The sequence below is a fragment of the Ailuropoda melanoleuca genome, chromosome 17 (assembly GCF_002007445.2).
Source record: "Ailuropoda melanoleuca isolate Jingjing chromosome 17, ASM200744v2, whole genome shotgun sequence".
Lineage (NCBI taxonomy): Eukaryota > Metazoa > Chordata > Mammalia > Carnivora > Ursidae > Ailuropoda > Ailuropoda melanoleuca.
In genome coordinates this window covers 13,343,689-13,360,001 of record NC_048234.1, presented here as the reverse complement: position 1 = coordinate 13,360,001, position 16,313 = coordinate 13,343,689, and the positions used below count along the sequence as shown (strand labels likewise).

General features: G+C 38.2%; 1 protein-coding gene across 5 annotated transcripts in view; it reads right to left on the bottom strand.

Moving 5' to 3' along the window:
• MFSD14B (major facilitator superfamily domain containing 14B) overlaps positions 1–8,366 on the bottom strand; it is a 55,408-nt gene extending 47,042 nt beyond the window's left edge. For 4 of the 5 annotated variants that reach the window (XM_034647379.1, XM_034647382.1, XM_034647383.1 and 1 more), the window contains exon 1: positions 8,196–8,366. In XM_034647379.1, the coding sequence (XP_034503270.1) occupies positions 8,196–8,351 (156 nt within the window). In that variant the 5' untranslated portion in view covers positions 8,352–8,366. Of the gene's footprint in view, positions 1–7,967; positions 7,995–8,195 lie in introns of those variants that run through there. The other variant, XM_034647380.1, reaches the window with a different exon arrangement.
• Between the last annotated feature and the right edge of the window lie 7,947 nt (positions 8,367–16,313).

Here is a 16,313-nt window from a genome sequence, read left to right as displayed (position 1 = left end):
ACCTAACTTTTCACTGTAAGAAACTAGAAAAGCAAAACTAAACCAAAGAAAAAGGAAAGAAATAATAAAGGGTTAGAGCAGAAATAAATGTAATACTGAACAGAAAAGCAACACAGAATCATCAAACTATCAAAAAAAACTAACAAATCTTAAGTGAAACTGACCATGAAAATTGGAAGATTTAAATTACTAAAGTTGGAAATGAATGGGAAATTATAAAGGAGTATTATGAGCAACTGTACAATGGATTGGATAAACTAGATGAAATGGACAAATTTCTAGAAACACCCAATCTACTAAGACTGAATCATGAAAAAACAGGATATCTGAATATACCTAGAACTAGTAAGGGTATTGGATCAGTGATCAAAAACCTCCCAACAAAGAAAAGCCCTGGATCTCATGGCTTCATTGGTAAACTCTACCAAACATCTGAAGAATTAAAATCAATCATTCTCAAAGTCTTCTCAAAAATGAAGAGGAGGGGGGTGCCTGGGTGGCTCAGTCGTTAAGTGTCTGCCTTCGGCTCAGGGCATGATCCCGGAGTCCTGGGATCGAGCCCCACATCGGGCTCCTCGGCTGGGAGCCTGCTTCTTCCTCTCCCACTCCCCCTGCTTGTGTTCCCTCTCTCGCTGGCTGTCTCTATCTCTGTCAAATGAATAAATAGAATCTTTAAAAAAAAAAAAAATGAAGAAGAGGGAACACCTCCTAACACATTGTATGAAGAAAGCATTTACCTGTAATGAAAGATACTGAAAGAAAACTACAGATTAATCTCCCTTATGCTAACAATACAAAAATCCTTAACACAATACCAGCAAATTAAATTCAGCAGCCTATTAAAAGGGCTCTAATACCATGGCCAGGTGAGATTTACTCCTGGAATGTAAGAAAAGTTCACATATGCAAATCAATCAATGGAACACATCACATTAAAATGAAGGGGGGGGAACACATCATCTCCACTGATGCAGAAAAAGCATTTGACAAACTTAAAAGCCTTTCATGATAAAAAAATCTTGAAAAGGATAAAAGGAAATTATCTCAATATGACAAATGGCACAAATGAAAAATCCACACCTAACATCACAGAAGTGAAAGGCTGAAACAACTTTTCCTTTAAGATCAGGAACACGAAAAGGATGCCTGCTTTCGATACTTTTACACAACACAGTATTGGAAGTTCTAGCCACAATAATTACGTAAGAAAAAAAAGGCATCCAAAGTGGAAACGAAGAAGTAATATCATTTCTGTTCTGGGATGCCATTCATCTTACATAAAGAAAACCCTAAAGGTTACAAAAAGAACTTTAGAGCTAATAGATGAATTTAGCAAAACTGCAGGACAAAAAACAAACAAAACCCAACATGCAAGTATCAGTTGCACTTCTTTAAAAGATTTTTGTTATTTACTTGAGAGATAGGCCACATGAGTGGGGAAGAGGGGCGAGCAGGCTCCCCACTGAGCAGGGAGCCTGATGCAGGGCTCCATCCCAGGACCCTGACATTATGACCTGACCTGAAGGCAACCACTTAACTGACTGAGCCACCCAGGCACCCCTCAGCTGCATTTCTATACCGTAACAATGAAAAATCTAAAAAGGAAATTACAGAAACAATTCCTTTTACAATAGCATCAAAAAGAATACAATCTCAGGAAAAATGAACAAGGTAAGGGAAAATACTTCAACACTGAATACTACAAAACATTGCTGAAAGGAATTAAAACCAAAAATAAACGGAAAGACGTTCCATGTTCATGAATCAGGAAACTTTAATGTTGTCTAGATGTGAATAGCCCTAAATGACCTATGGATTCAATGTTATTCCTACAAAAATCCCAATTACATTTTTTGCAAAAACAGAAAAACCCATTCTAAAATTCATATGGAATCTCAAGTGACCCTGAAATAAGAGCCAAAACAATGTTTAAAAATAACAAAACTGCAGTACTCACATTTCATGCTTTCAAAGCATACTACAAAGCTCATCAAAACGGTGTGGTACTAGCATAAAAACAGACATAAAGACCAGTGGAATATAATAATGGTCCAGAAATCAACACTTGTATAGTGGCCAAATGATCTGCAACAAGAGTCCTGAGACCATTCAACGGAGGAGGAACAGTCTCTCCAGCACCTGGTGCAGGGACACTGGATGTTCATATGCAAAATAATAAAGCTGGACTGAGGCTCACACCACGTACAAAAAATTAATTAAAAAAGGATCAAAGCCCTAAATGTAAAAGCTGAAACTATAAACTCTTAGAAGACAACAAAGAAGGAAAGTTTCGTGGCACTGGATTTGACAATGCTTTCTTCAATGTCACCAAAAGAACAGGCAAAAAAGAAAAAAAATAGAAAATCTGATAAAAGGGGCGCCTGGGCGGCACAGTTGTTAAGCGTCTGCCTTTGGCTCAGGGCGTGATCCCAGTGTTCTGGGATTGAGCCCCACAACAGGCTCCTCCACTAGGAGCCTGCTTCTTCCTCTCCCACTCCCCCTGCTTGTGTTCCCTCTCTCGCTGGCTGTCTCTGTCAAATAAATAAAATAAAATCTTAAAAAAAAAAAATCTGATAAAAAAAAAACTTTTGTGCATCAAGGGGCATCATCAACAGAGTGAAAAAGCAACCCACAGAGTGGAAGAAAATATTTGCAAATCATATAACCAATGAGGATTACCCAGATTATATACTTTAAAAACTCCTATAATTCAAAGACCAAAAAACCAAACTGATTAAAAAATGGGCAAAGGACAAAAAAATACATGAAAACACGCTCATCACTTATCAATAGGGAAATGCAAAGTTAAACAACAATGATAGTACCCTGTGCTAATTAGGATGGCTATGATTACAAAGAAAAAAAAATAAAAACCTGAAAACAGCAAGTGTTGGCAAGGATGTAGAGAAACTGGAACCCTTGCACACTGTCGGTGTAATGTGAAAAACAGTATGGGAGTTCCTAAAAAATTAAAAATGGAATTACTAAATATTCAGTAATTCTACTTCTGGGTATGTATCCAAAAGAACTGAAAGCAGGATCTCAAGGAGATATTTGTACACCCACGTTGAAACCACCGTTATTCACAGTAGCCAAAAGGTGGAAGCCATTCAAGTGTCCACTGACAGATAAATTTATAAACAAAATATGGTATAGGCATACAATGGGCTATTACTCAGCCACGAAAAGAAAGGAAATTCTGGTAAGTGCTACAACATGGCTAAATCTTGATGACATCATGTTAATTCAAATAAGCCAGTCATACAAAGGCAGATACTGTATGATTCTGTTATATAAGATTCAAAGAGACAGAAAGTAGAATGATGGTTGTTGGGGGCTAGAGAGAAAGGGAAACGATGAGTTATTGTTTAATGGATACAGAGTTCAGTTTCAAATGATGGAAAGTTCTGGAGATGGACAATGGTAATGGTTGCACAACAATGTTAATGTACTTAAATGCCACTGAACTTTACACTTAAAAATGGCTAAAATGGTGAATTTTGTGTTATGTATATTTTACCACAATTTAAAAAAAAAAAAAAGGAACTCAAAATAGACCACAGAGCTAAAAGTACGTCCCTTAGTTTCATGATGAGTTTGTATATACAACACTAACGTCACTATCCATTCAAGAAAAAGCTGGTTATGTTGGACTCCATTAAAATTAAAAACTTACACTGTGAAAAACACTCCTGAAAGAACAAAAAGACAAGCCATAGAGTGGAAGAAGTATTTGCAAAACTCACTCCTGATAAGGGACTTGAATCAAGAGCTCTTACAACTCACTTATAAAATGACAAGTAACCCAATTTAAAAACCAGCAAAAGACTTGTATAAACATTTCTTGAAGAAGATATACAAGTGATCAATAAACACATGAAAAGATGTTCAGGGGCGCCTGGGTGGCTCAGTCGTTAAGCATTTGCCTTTGGCTCAGGTCATGATCCCAGGGTGCTGGGATCAAGCCCCGCATTGGGCTCCCTGCTCAGCAGGGAGCCTGCTTCTTCCTCTCCCACTCCCCCTGCTTGTGTTCCCTCTCTCGCTGGCTGGCTGTCTAATTAATTAATTTAAAAAAAAAAGAAAGAAAAGGTGTTGAACATCATTAGCCACCAGGAAAATGAATATCAAAACCACAGCGATATACCAATTCAGAACCACTAGAATGGATATAATAAAAAAAAATAAAAACAAGCATTGATGAAGATTTAAATAGGAACCCTCATACAGAACTATTGGGGGGTATAAAAAGGTACAACCACTATGGAAAACAGTTTGGCAGTTCCTCAAAATGTTCAACAGTTACCATATAATTACCAGCAACTGTATACTCCAATACCCAAGACAACTGAAAATACATGTTCATACGGAAACTTGTAAACAAATGTTCATACAACATCATTCACAGTAACCAAATGTGGAAAACAACCCAATGTCTACCAACTGATGAATAAATAAACAAAAAGTGATATATCCATTTAATGCAATATTAATCAGCTATAAAAAGGAATAAAGTATAAATTCATGCTACAACATGGATGAACTTTGAAAACATAATGCTAAGAAAAGCCAGGAGGATAGGCAACAACATATAGTAGGATTCCATTTAACTGAAATACCCAGAACACACAATTCCAAACGGAGGGAGCATATTAGTGGTCGCCAAGGGCTGAGAGTAGGGGAAAATGAAGAGTGACTGCTAATGGGTACTGGCTTTCATTTTGGGGAGATGACAATGTTCTGACAGTGATGACGGTTGTGCAAATTTGTGAATATACTAAAAATAACTGAATTGTACACTTGCATATGTGAATATATCTCAATAAAAAAAATGCAACGTTAAAAAAAGAGAGAGAGAGAAAGATGCAGAAAGAGACTATCTCTTGGTTGCCTCTGGACTTTCCTGATGGTGTGTAAAGGCTAGAACTGATGACAGCCACCTTGAGAGCAGAAAAGCCAGACAAGTCAATACACAGAAAACACAAAGTACCTGGGTTCGTGACTATACTGCTTGCGTGCTAACTGAACCAATCATGAAACTGTCTCATCAACAGCTTTCTTGTTAAGTGAGTTAACAAATCCCCTAATTATAAGCAGGGTTGGGGAGGGGGAATCTGAACAGACTCCTAACCAAAAATGATACGGCAAATAACTATATGAGAAGATGCTCAACATGTCATTTAAAAATGCAAATTAAAACAATGCAGTTGCTGGATGGCAGAATTTAAATGCACACTGCTAAGTGAAAAGAACAAAGTCTGGAAGGCTATATGCTGCATGATTCCATTTAGGTAAAACTACAGAGGCAGTAAACAGATCAGTGGTTGCTAGGGGTGGAAGACGTAAGGTTAAACAGTTGAAGCACAAGGGACTTTTTCAGGCAGCGTAACTTACATATAACACTGTAATGGTAGATAAGCGGTGCTATGTATTTGTCAAAACCCACAGACTTTCAGAACACAAAGAGTGAACCTCAGTACATGTTAATTTTTTTAAAAATGTTTAAGAGGTCAGAGAATCTCAACACGGACTGCAGAATGTGACAGAGAGCTGACGGTATTAGGAATGCATGAATCAACTTCACTGAAGAGAGTAGGGGGGAATGTTAGTGATCTAAGTAACATCAGGAATGAGTAGAGCCTGCAAGACTGAAGGCAAAAGGAACCTCACTGTACTCTAACTGATAAAAGGGTACAGGTAATAATTCTGAAAACAGTGTCCTGTAACTGGTAACTGAACAATTATGTAAACGGATGGCAAATGGTGGGAGTTAACTTTTTTCATTGCCCAAGTGGAAGGTTATAAATAAACAAGAGGGGAGAGACAGAATGAACCATGTGATAACAGATTCGATCTGGATATCATTATGAACTAATTCTAGCTTCACATGGATACAGACGGCCATATATAGACATATTTATAGGTATATGTATATACACAGGCTAATACACACACACATATATTTTCCTTGACCTGTCACCTGAGAACCTAAAAGTAATGACCCTGGCAGCCCAACAGCACTTTATCTGGTACCCAGGTCTTGGTTTCAAATACAATTTTCCTACAAAAGGAGCCAGGGCTCCTTGGAGAAATGGCTAATTCTAGGACTAAGGCAGGAAATATATAAGAAGAACCTGGAGCATCTAGTGTCAGAATATAAGTGCTAAAACAACAACAACAACAACAACAACAACAAACAAACAAAAACAGCAAAACAACAAAAACATGGGGATATGTCGAAGAGCTCCCAATGACTAAAGCTGGAGCGATATGAGCAACAAAATAAAGCAGCGCTGGATTATAACCCAAGTTATAAAGTAAGCATCTGTAAGTTTATACTAATAAGATGATGCAGTAAACAAATGGGGGAAGAACAGACAAATCTCCCATGCAGAGGAAATCCAAATAATTTACACAGGTACTCTGCACTCAACAAAGTGAGGCATAACTTCCCATTCTTCAAATGTGGGCTTCACATACTCTCTTCCAAAGAGTACAGCATAGAAAGAGGGGGAATAGAGTAACTTTATAAAGAAAGGTGACAAACACTAACCTCAGACAAAATGTTAATATCAACAGAGATTTGGATCCTTGATACGATGTAATGAAAATGGCACTTCACTTTTGTGGGCTTCCACCCCCAAACCCATGATCTCACCCTAATACTGAGGAAAACATCAGATGAATCCCACCTGAGGGACATTCTACAAAATATCTAACCAGGACTCATGAAAATTGTGAAGGTCATCAAAAACAAGGAAAGTCTGAGAAACTATCACAGCCCAGAAGAACTTAAGGAGACATGAAAACTAAATGTAATGAAATACTGGAACAGAAAAAGGGCATTCAGTTAAAACCAGGAAAATGTGAATAAAGTGTGGACTTTAGATGATGGTAAAGCATGGACACTGGTTCATTAATTTTGACAAATACACCATACTAATATAGGATGCTAGTAATAGAAGGAAATGGGTGTGGGATTTATGAAACCTCTCTATACAATCTTTCCAATTGTTATGTAAGTCTAAACTACCCTAAAATAGTTTAAAAAAAAATAAATGGACAGGAATACCAAAAACATCCTGAAAGAGGAAAGAAAAGAGTACGGGAAATATCAGAGCAGGGGCTGGTAAACTACAGCCCACAGTCTAAATCTATCACCAGTTTTTATAAATTGTTCTTCTGAAATTTAGCAATGCTCATTCATTTATGTGCGTCTATGGCTGCTTCTGTGCTACACTTGGAGAGCTGAGTAGCTGCAAAGGACTATATGGCAGCAAAGCCTAAAATATTTACTCAGATTCTTTTCGTTGTTGTTGTTAATAAAACAATTCCATTTACAACAGCATAAAAATACGTAGGAATCAATTTACCAAAAGAAATGCAAAGGTTATATACTGAAACAAAATAAAGTTGAAATTAATATACAGATATTCCATGCCCATGGATCAGAAGGTTTAAGACTGTTAATACTCCACAAATGGATCTACATATTAAATGCAATCCGTATCAAAATCCCAGCAGTCTTTTATTACAGAGCTTGATGAGATGATCCTGCACTTCACACAGAAATGCAAAGAAGTCAGAATGGTCAAAAAATCTTGAAAAAAGAATAATAAAGTGAAAGGACTCACAGCTCATGATTTCCGAAATTATTCCAAAGCTGTGTTTATCATCAGATTCTTAACAGAGAAAAGTTTGCTGGCCCCAATGTGAATAAGTGGAATACTAAGTGGAGTTCATAAATACCAGATAAAATACCTGAGAAGCTGCTGAGGTTCCTTAACTACCCTGAGCAGAGGCGGGTGCTTCCCTACCAAATCCCTGCAGCCTCTCTTCCACATACAACTAGTCTCTCCTATACTACACAATACCTCTCGAACACAAGGATCTCAACAGCATTTCTCTAAATGTACCCTGAACTCAACAGATCACAGGCTTTTGTGACAGAAAAAGTTGACTTCCCATACCACCCAAAACATATTTGCTAACAAATTTCCAACTGTGTTCGCGATTCAGCAACCGTGTACATAGAGACTGATGCTGCAGGCTCCGGAACTCTTCAGGTCCAGAAGTCCAATCTTGACGAGCCAACTTGACCAGGATAATTCAATGACTTAAAATAGGAATGAACCACATGACCCCATTATGGCCAGTGAGATATGAGGGGAAATATGTGGGAGGGTTTAGGGACTTTCCTTCACTCTTCTTGGGACATCTATCAACACATCGCTGTTTCCAGTGTGAGGGTGCTGCTGTGTAAGTACGTGATACTTAGCAACGTCACCAGCTGGAGACCACACGTGGTCAATCCTAAAGACCAAAAACCAGCACCTGGGAAGAGCAGAGCACATGAAGGTAATGAGTCCACTAGGTCTCTGGTGATATTAAACTGCTAAAATAAGCATACAACTCCTGTACTTCCTATTATGTGCAATGAAAAATCCCCTTATCAAGTATATCATTATACCATGAACAATATTAAGGTATTAAAAATGAAATATTTGAGTTTGACTTTTAAGGGTAAGCTAAGGAACTAACACTGTAACTGTAAACTGTTGGCTCTACTGTACTTCTAAGCAGAAAAATTATTGTAAAACACATTTTAATGGAAAACTGGTACATACTGCCGTAAGATTCGAAGTCATCTCTGCAGTACTACTGAGGACATTTATGAGAAGGATGTTTCACTATAAGCTCTTAGTATTTTAATAATTCAGACATTTAGTACTTCTTGCCTATATCATTTGTATTTATCTGGTTAGTAAAATGCTCCATCAAAAACAAATTCTTTATCAGAAATCTTTTTAAATATAAACACAAAGATGAAGAATACAAATAGCTTTAAAACAAATAAATGATTATACCTGAAGGTTTTGCTTTCTTCCACCTAATACTGGAATGCCAGTAGGAAAAACAATTTTACTGCTTCTTTAGATGAAATAACTTTTCCATAAAAATTATGAATATTTTCTCAGCACTGCATTAAATAGTTGAATAAATGCAATGACTACAATGTTGGATAGACTAAGCATTTATTAAACATTTGTAAGGTAACTGCTTTTAACTCAACTTTTCAAACTATAATTTACTAACCATCACTTGACTTAAAGCAAACAGAGATGCCAAGGACTGCTTCTGTAAATATTTCTATCTCTATCAATCTTAAGAATGAAAATATTGGGGCGCCTGGGTGGCTCAGTCGTTAAGCGTCTGCCTTCGGCTCAGGGCATGATCCTGGCGTTCTGGGATCGAGCCCCACATCAGGCCTCCACTGGGAGCCTGCTTCTTCCTCTCCCACTCCCCCTGCTTGTGTTCCCTCTCTCACTGGCTGTCTCTTTCTCTGTCAAATAAATTAAAAAAAAAAAAAAAGAATGAAAATATTCAATTCCAACTCACTCAACATACATTTGTTGAGTTCTATTATGTCAGCTAGATGCTGGGGGCAATGGTATCAACAGAGGATACTATCCGTGTTCCCATTTCATGGAACGTAAAATTTTAAATGGAAATAAACACTCTAAAGAACAAGGACACAGGTTAGGGACAGTCTACCACAAAAGATCCTAAGCTATAGTTAGGCAAAAAGTACCCTACAATAGCAGCAGAAGCAACAACAGACACCACGCCAAGACCTGATGAAAGCACATTACAGATCCTACCATTTTATCTCCAATAAATTCTTTGAGATAGAAACTATTATTATTCCCATTTTACAGGTGACAAAACTCAGATGCAGAGAATTAAAGTAACTTGACCATCCTACACAGTTACTAAGTGCCTAAGCTGGTATTCCATCCAGACAATCACTTAGCTCCAGAGTGTATGCTACTAACCACTGTATTACTTACACTACCTTTCTTTCTTACAGAGCCCGAAGTTCGCCACAAACAGAAACAGCACATACATATGATAGGTAGCCTGGACTGCCACAGCCTAAGAAAGGTGACAGGAGCCAAACGTACACAGTTCCTCAGGCAAAGTGCAGCCAGCCCTTTACTGACCCACCACCCTCCCTTTCCCACACTAAGGAGTCTGTCCTGGCTAGTGTCTATCTGGGCAAAAGAGCAATCTCCACTAAACCCCTCACTTGCTCTCACTGTGACGTGAAAACATCAGATGAACTAGAGCATCTGGCTTTTGTCAAGCAGGTCATCCGCCTTCAAATGGAAAAAGATAAGGTTGAAAGCTACTCCCATTTGTCCCAAACATGACCCCCAACTCAAAGATCACAGTACACAGTAAACATCAGTGACTTGCCAACATGGAAGCAGAAGAGAAGACAGGCTGTCATATACACCAACTGACTAGAACTGAGTTTCCACAAATAAACCCATAGATCTATGTCCTGCTGATGTTTGGCAAAAGTGCCAAATCCATTCAAAAGGGAAAGAACAGTTTCCTCAACAAACAAGCTGAGACCAGAGTATCCACATATAAAGAATGAAGCTGGGGGCGCCTGGGTGGCTCAGTCGTTAAGCGTCTGCCTCGGCTCAGGGCGTGATCCCGGCGTTGTGGGATCGAGTTCCACATCAGGCTCCTCCGCTGGGAGCCTGCTTCTTCCTCTCCCACTGCCCCTGCTTGTGTTCCCTCTCTCCCTGGCTCTCTCTCTGTCAAATAAATGAACAAAATCTTAAAAAAAAAAAAAAAGAATGAAGCTGGAGCTCTACCTCACCCCACCTCACCCCTTACACAAAACTTAACTTAGACCAGATAAATGACCTAAGCTAAAACCACAAAGCTCCTGGAAGAAAACAGAGGTAAATCTTGGATTTAGTCACAGATTCTTAGACATGACTCCAAAGCAACAAAAGAAAAAGTAGATATTGCCGCGCCTGGGTGGCACAGCGGTTAAGCGTCTGCCTTCGGCTCAGGGCGTGATCCCGGCGTTATGGGATCGAGCCCCACGTCGGGCTCCTCCGCTATGAGCCTGTTTCTTCCTCTCACTCCCCCCTGCTTGTGTTCCCACTCTCGCTGGCTGTCTCTCTGTCGAATAAATAAATAAAATCTTTAAAAAAAAAAAAAAAGAAAAAGTAGATATTGGGCTTCATCAAAATCACTAACTTTTAAAGAACCAAAACCCTAAATGTAAGGCATAAAACTCTTATAAAACGACATAAAGGGAAAGCTTCGTAACATTGGATTTGACAATGATAACTCGATATGACACCAAAAAACAAAGACAACAAAAGTAAAAACAGTAAGTTGGAAGTTACCAAAATTTAAAATTCTGCATATCAAAGGATACAATCAACAGAGTGAAAAGGCAACCTATGGAGAAAATGTCTGCAACACAGGTATCTGATAAGAAAGTAATTTCCAGAATTTATCAGGAACCTCTACAACTCAAAATGACAACATCCACCACACAATTTGAAAATGAGCAAAGGACGCTGCTCAAAATCACTGATCATTAGTGAAATGCAAAATCAAAATGAGGTTATCACCTCACACTCATCAGGATGGTTACTCCCCAAAACAAAACAAAAACCTGAAAATGATGGGTGTTGGTGAGGATGTGGAGATACTGTAACCCTTGTGTAATGTTGGCAGGAATTTTAAATGGTGCAACCACAAAGGGGAACCACATGGCAGTGCCTCAAAAATTAAAAATGGAATTATCCGATGATCCAGTTATTCCACCTCTGGGTAGGTATCCAAAAGAATTCAAAGCAGGGTCTCAAAGAAATATTTTTTTGTACCATCATGTTCACAAAGGCATTATTCGCAATAGTCCCCCAAAAAACCAAAAAACAAAAATCCGAACAAACCCAGAAGCAATGAAATATTCAACAGATAAATGGAGAAACAAAATGTGGCATACACATAAAATGCAATACTATTCAGTCCTGAAGGAAGTTCTGAGGCACACTATGTCTTCAATAATCTTAAAGACAACATATTTCAACATGTGTCAACAACAACATTGAGGACACTATGCTGAGTGTCACAAAGACTATATGATTCTACTTACATGAGGAGGTATCTAGAGTAGTCAAACTTACAGAAGCTGAAAGCAGAAAGGTGGTTATCAGGGAACGGGGACAGGGTAAATGCTATGTAATGGATGCAGAGGGTTAGTTTTACAAACTGAGAAAGTTCTAGAGATCGGTTTCACAATAATGTAAATATATTTAACACTACTAAACTGCATGCTTAAAAATGGTTAAGGGGTTGGGGCACCTGGGTGGCTTAGTCGGTTAAGTGTCTGCCTTTGGCCCGGAACATGATCCCAGGGTCCTGGAATCAAGCCCTGTGTTGGGCTCCCTGCTCAGTGTGGAGTCGGCTTCTCCCTCTCCCTCTAACCCTCCACCTCCTCACGCTCTCTCACTCACTCTCTCAAATAAATAAATAAATAATCTAAAAAAAAAAAAAAGGTAAAGGGGCACCTGGGTGGCTCAGTGAGTTAAGCATCCAACTCTTGATCTCAGCTCAGGTCTTGATCTCAGGGCTCAAGGCCCATACTGGGCCCAGAGTGGAGCCCACTTAAAAAAACAAAAAAAAGTTAAAATAGTCAATTTGATGTTATGTGTATTATATCGCAATATTAAGAATTTCTTTAATTAACTGTATATATACTGGCAACAAACAACTATGAATCTGAATTTTTTAAGAGTTCACATTTTTAATACGTTTACACAATTATGTACAATACCATCAAAAAATATGAAATAGGGTATAATCTGACAAATGATGTAAAAGACCTATATACTGAAAACTACAAAATACAGGTGGGAAATTTAAAAGAAGATGCAAAATAAATGGAGCACTACCACCTTCGTGGATGAGGGGGCTAGTGTTGTCTTCAATTCTTCCCAAACTGATCTTCAGAGTCAACACAAACCCAATGAAAATATAAGCAGGGTTGTGTTTTGTTGTTGTTTTTTTTTTTTTTTGTATTAGTCGACAATCTGATTCTATAGTTCTAAAATGCAAAGGACCTAGGATAGCCAAAACAATTTTAAAAGAAAACAAAGCTGGAAGCCTAACACTATCTGTTTCAAGTATTATGTACCTTCAGTAACACAGATTAAGCAGTACTGATATAGATAGATGAGAGAATCCAGAATAGACTGACACATATATGGACAACTGAAACTGAATTTCAACTAAAGTGCAAACACAATTTAGTGGAGAAAAAAAAGTCTTTTCAGGGGGCGTGGGTGGCTCAGTTGGTTAAGCACTGGACTCAGTTTCAGCTCAGGTCATGGTCTCAGGGTTGTGGGATTGAGACCTGCATCAGGCTCCATGCTCAGAGCTGAGTCAGCTTGAGAGGTTCTCTCTCCTTCTCCCTCTCTCTGTGCCTCCTCACCACACATTCTCTCTTTCAAATAAATGAAGTCTTAAAAAAAAAAAGTCTTTTTAACAAATCATGCAACAATTAATTATCCATACACAAAAAAAGAAATTCCACCACACCTTGCACCATATTACAAACTAATTCAAAATAGTCACAGACCTAATTGTAAAATCTAAAAAAACTTCTAGAAACAGAGAAGGAAGTTCTTGTGATAATGAGTTAGGCAAGCATTTCTTAGATGTAAAACCAAAACACTATCCATAAGAGAATAAACTAAATTTCATGAAAATTAAAAACTCTGTTCCTCTAAAAGCACAGCTTGGAAGAAAATATTTGCAAAACATATACCTGATAAAGGACTTACAACCCAAATATATAAAGAACTCTCAAAAATCAATTTAAAGATAATAAACAACCTAACAACAACAAACAGGCAAGACTTGAGCAGACACTTCACTAAGATACAAAGATAGCAAATAAATTTATGAAAGGTGCTGACATCATTAGCCACAGGGACATGCGAATTAGAAGCACAGTAAGAAACCACTACTACAAATCTATGACCAGGGCTACAACTGACTAAGTGTTGAGGATGTGGATGAAGTGGGACTCTCACAGTGCTGGTGACAATGTAAAATTGTACAGTAACTTTAGAGAACAGTTTGGCAGTTTTCTTAAAAAGTTAAACAATACACCTACCATATGATTTAGCCATTCCACTCTGATAAAAGTATATCCCATACAGGAAATTCAAATCAAAACCACATTGGGATACCACCTTACACCAGTTAGAATGGCAAAAATTAACAAGGCAAGAAACAAATGTTGGCGAGGGTGTGGAGAAAGGGGAACGCTCTTACGATGTCTGTGAGAATGCAAGTTGGTACAGCTACTTTGGCAAACAGTGTGGAGGTCCCACAAAAAGTTAAAAATAGAGCTACCCTATGACCCAGCGATTGCACTACTGGGTATTTACCTCAAAGATACAGACGTAGTGAAGAAAAGGGCCACGTGCACCCCAATGTTCATAGCAGCAATGTCCACAATAGCTAAATCGTGGAAGGAGCTGAGATGCCCTTCAACAGACAAATGGATAAAGATGTGGTCCATATATACAATGGAATATTGCTCAGCCATCACAAAGAATGATTACACAACATTTGCAGCAACACGGACGGGACTGGAGCAGATTATGCTAAGTGAAATAAGTCAAGCAGAGAAAGACAATTATCACATGGTTTCACTCATTTATGGAACATAAGAAATAGCAGGGAGATCCATAGAAAAAGGTAAAGGAAGAATGAAGGGGGCGGTAAACAGAAAGGGGAACGAACCATTAGAGACTGTGGACTCTGGGAAACAAACTGAGGGCTTCAGAGGGGAGGGGGTGGGGGACTGGGATAGGCCAGTGATGCGTATTAAGGAGGGCACATATTGTACGGTGCACTGGGTGTGACACGCAAACAATGAATCGTGGAACACTACATCAAAAAACCAGTGATGTACTGTATGCTGACTAACATAACACAATAAAATTTTTTAAAAGAAGTATATCCCATACTAAGATTGGTAGACAAATGCTCATAGAGACTTTATTTTCACTAGCCAAAACCTGGTGATAAACCAAATGTTCATCAATGCTGAACGGACAAATTGTGGTACATCCCTACAACGGAACATACTACTCAGCAAAAAAGAGAATGCACTGATTTATGTACAACATGGACAAATCTCAAAATAATTTATGCTGAGGGGGAAAAAAGCCAAACCAAAAAGAATATATGCTAAAAAAAATTAAAAGTAATATATAGTGACAGAAAGTAGACAAATGCTTGCCTAGGGAGTAGGTGAAGAGAGGATGTAAAAATGGGCACAAGGAAATTTCTGGGAGTGATGGATATATTCACTATCTTGACTGGGGTAATGATTTCACAAGTGTATACACATGTCAAAACACAAACCTGTACACTCTAAACATAGTTTTTACTATGTCTATTTTATTTCAATAAAGTTATTTTAGAAATATAAGCAAATAAAGAACTATGTATTAAAAAGTCAGGCAGCTAGACAGAAGCTGACATAATTCACAGATATATATGTATGTTTTAGCAGATTATTTATTATAGTTGATTACAGGGATTAATGACAAATTTCTCTCCAATTCTCATAAAGCAATGTCCTTACTATGCCACAACCTCTTTCTCCAGGGCACATCTCAGACTTCGTAGCCCACTTGTGAAGGTTCTATGAGACACTGAACTGGGAAGGAAGGAGCGAGGGAGCCAAACAGGAAGAAAAAGGGGGGAAGGAGGGAGAGCACTAAAAGAGGAGAATGAGAAATAAAAAGATGCTTGTCATGTAATAAAGCATATTTATCCCATACATATAGTTTACACCATCCTTAATGAAAAAAAATGGATTTCTGTTATGAAAAGTTGTGCACTTTTACCACGGCTACTGAACTTTTCCTGGATATTCTAGTTCATATAACATAGAAATACAGAAGCAAGACACAAAATTATCACCATCTGCAAAACTGATGATTACCACAATACACTGGAAAATAGTTTGTGATAGTAAGGAGGGCACGTATAGCATGGTGCACTGGGTGTTATACGCAACTAATGAATCATCGAACTTTACATCAGAAAAGGGATGGGGGCACCTGGGTGGCGCAGTTGTTAAGCGTCTGCCTTCGGCTCAGGGCGTGATCCCGGCATTCCGGGATCGAGCCCCACATCGGGCTCCTCCGCTATGAGCCTGCTTCTTCCTCTCCCTCTCCCTGCTGTGTTCCCCCTCTCGCTGGCTGTCTCTCTGTCACATAAATAAATAAAATCTTAAAAAAAAAAAAAAAAAGAAACCAGGGATGTACTCTATGGTGACTACCATGATATAATAAAAAAACATTAAAATAAAAAAATAAAAAAAAAAGATGAGGTGAAAACTACCAGTCTCAGCAATAAAAATAGTAAGGATCTTATAGTAGTTTAAAAAAGCCTAAGAGGCTATTAGGAAC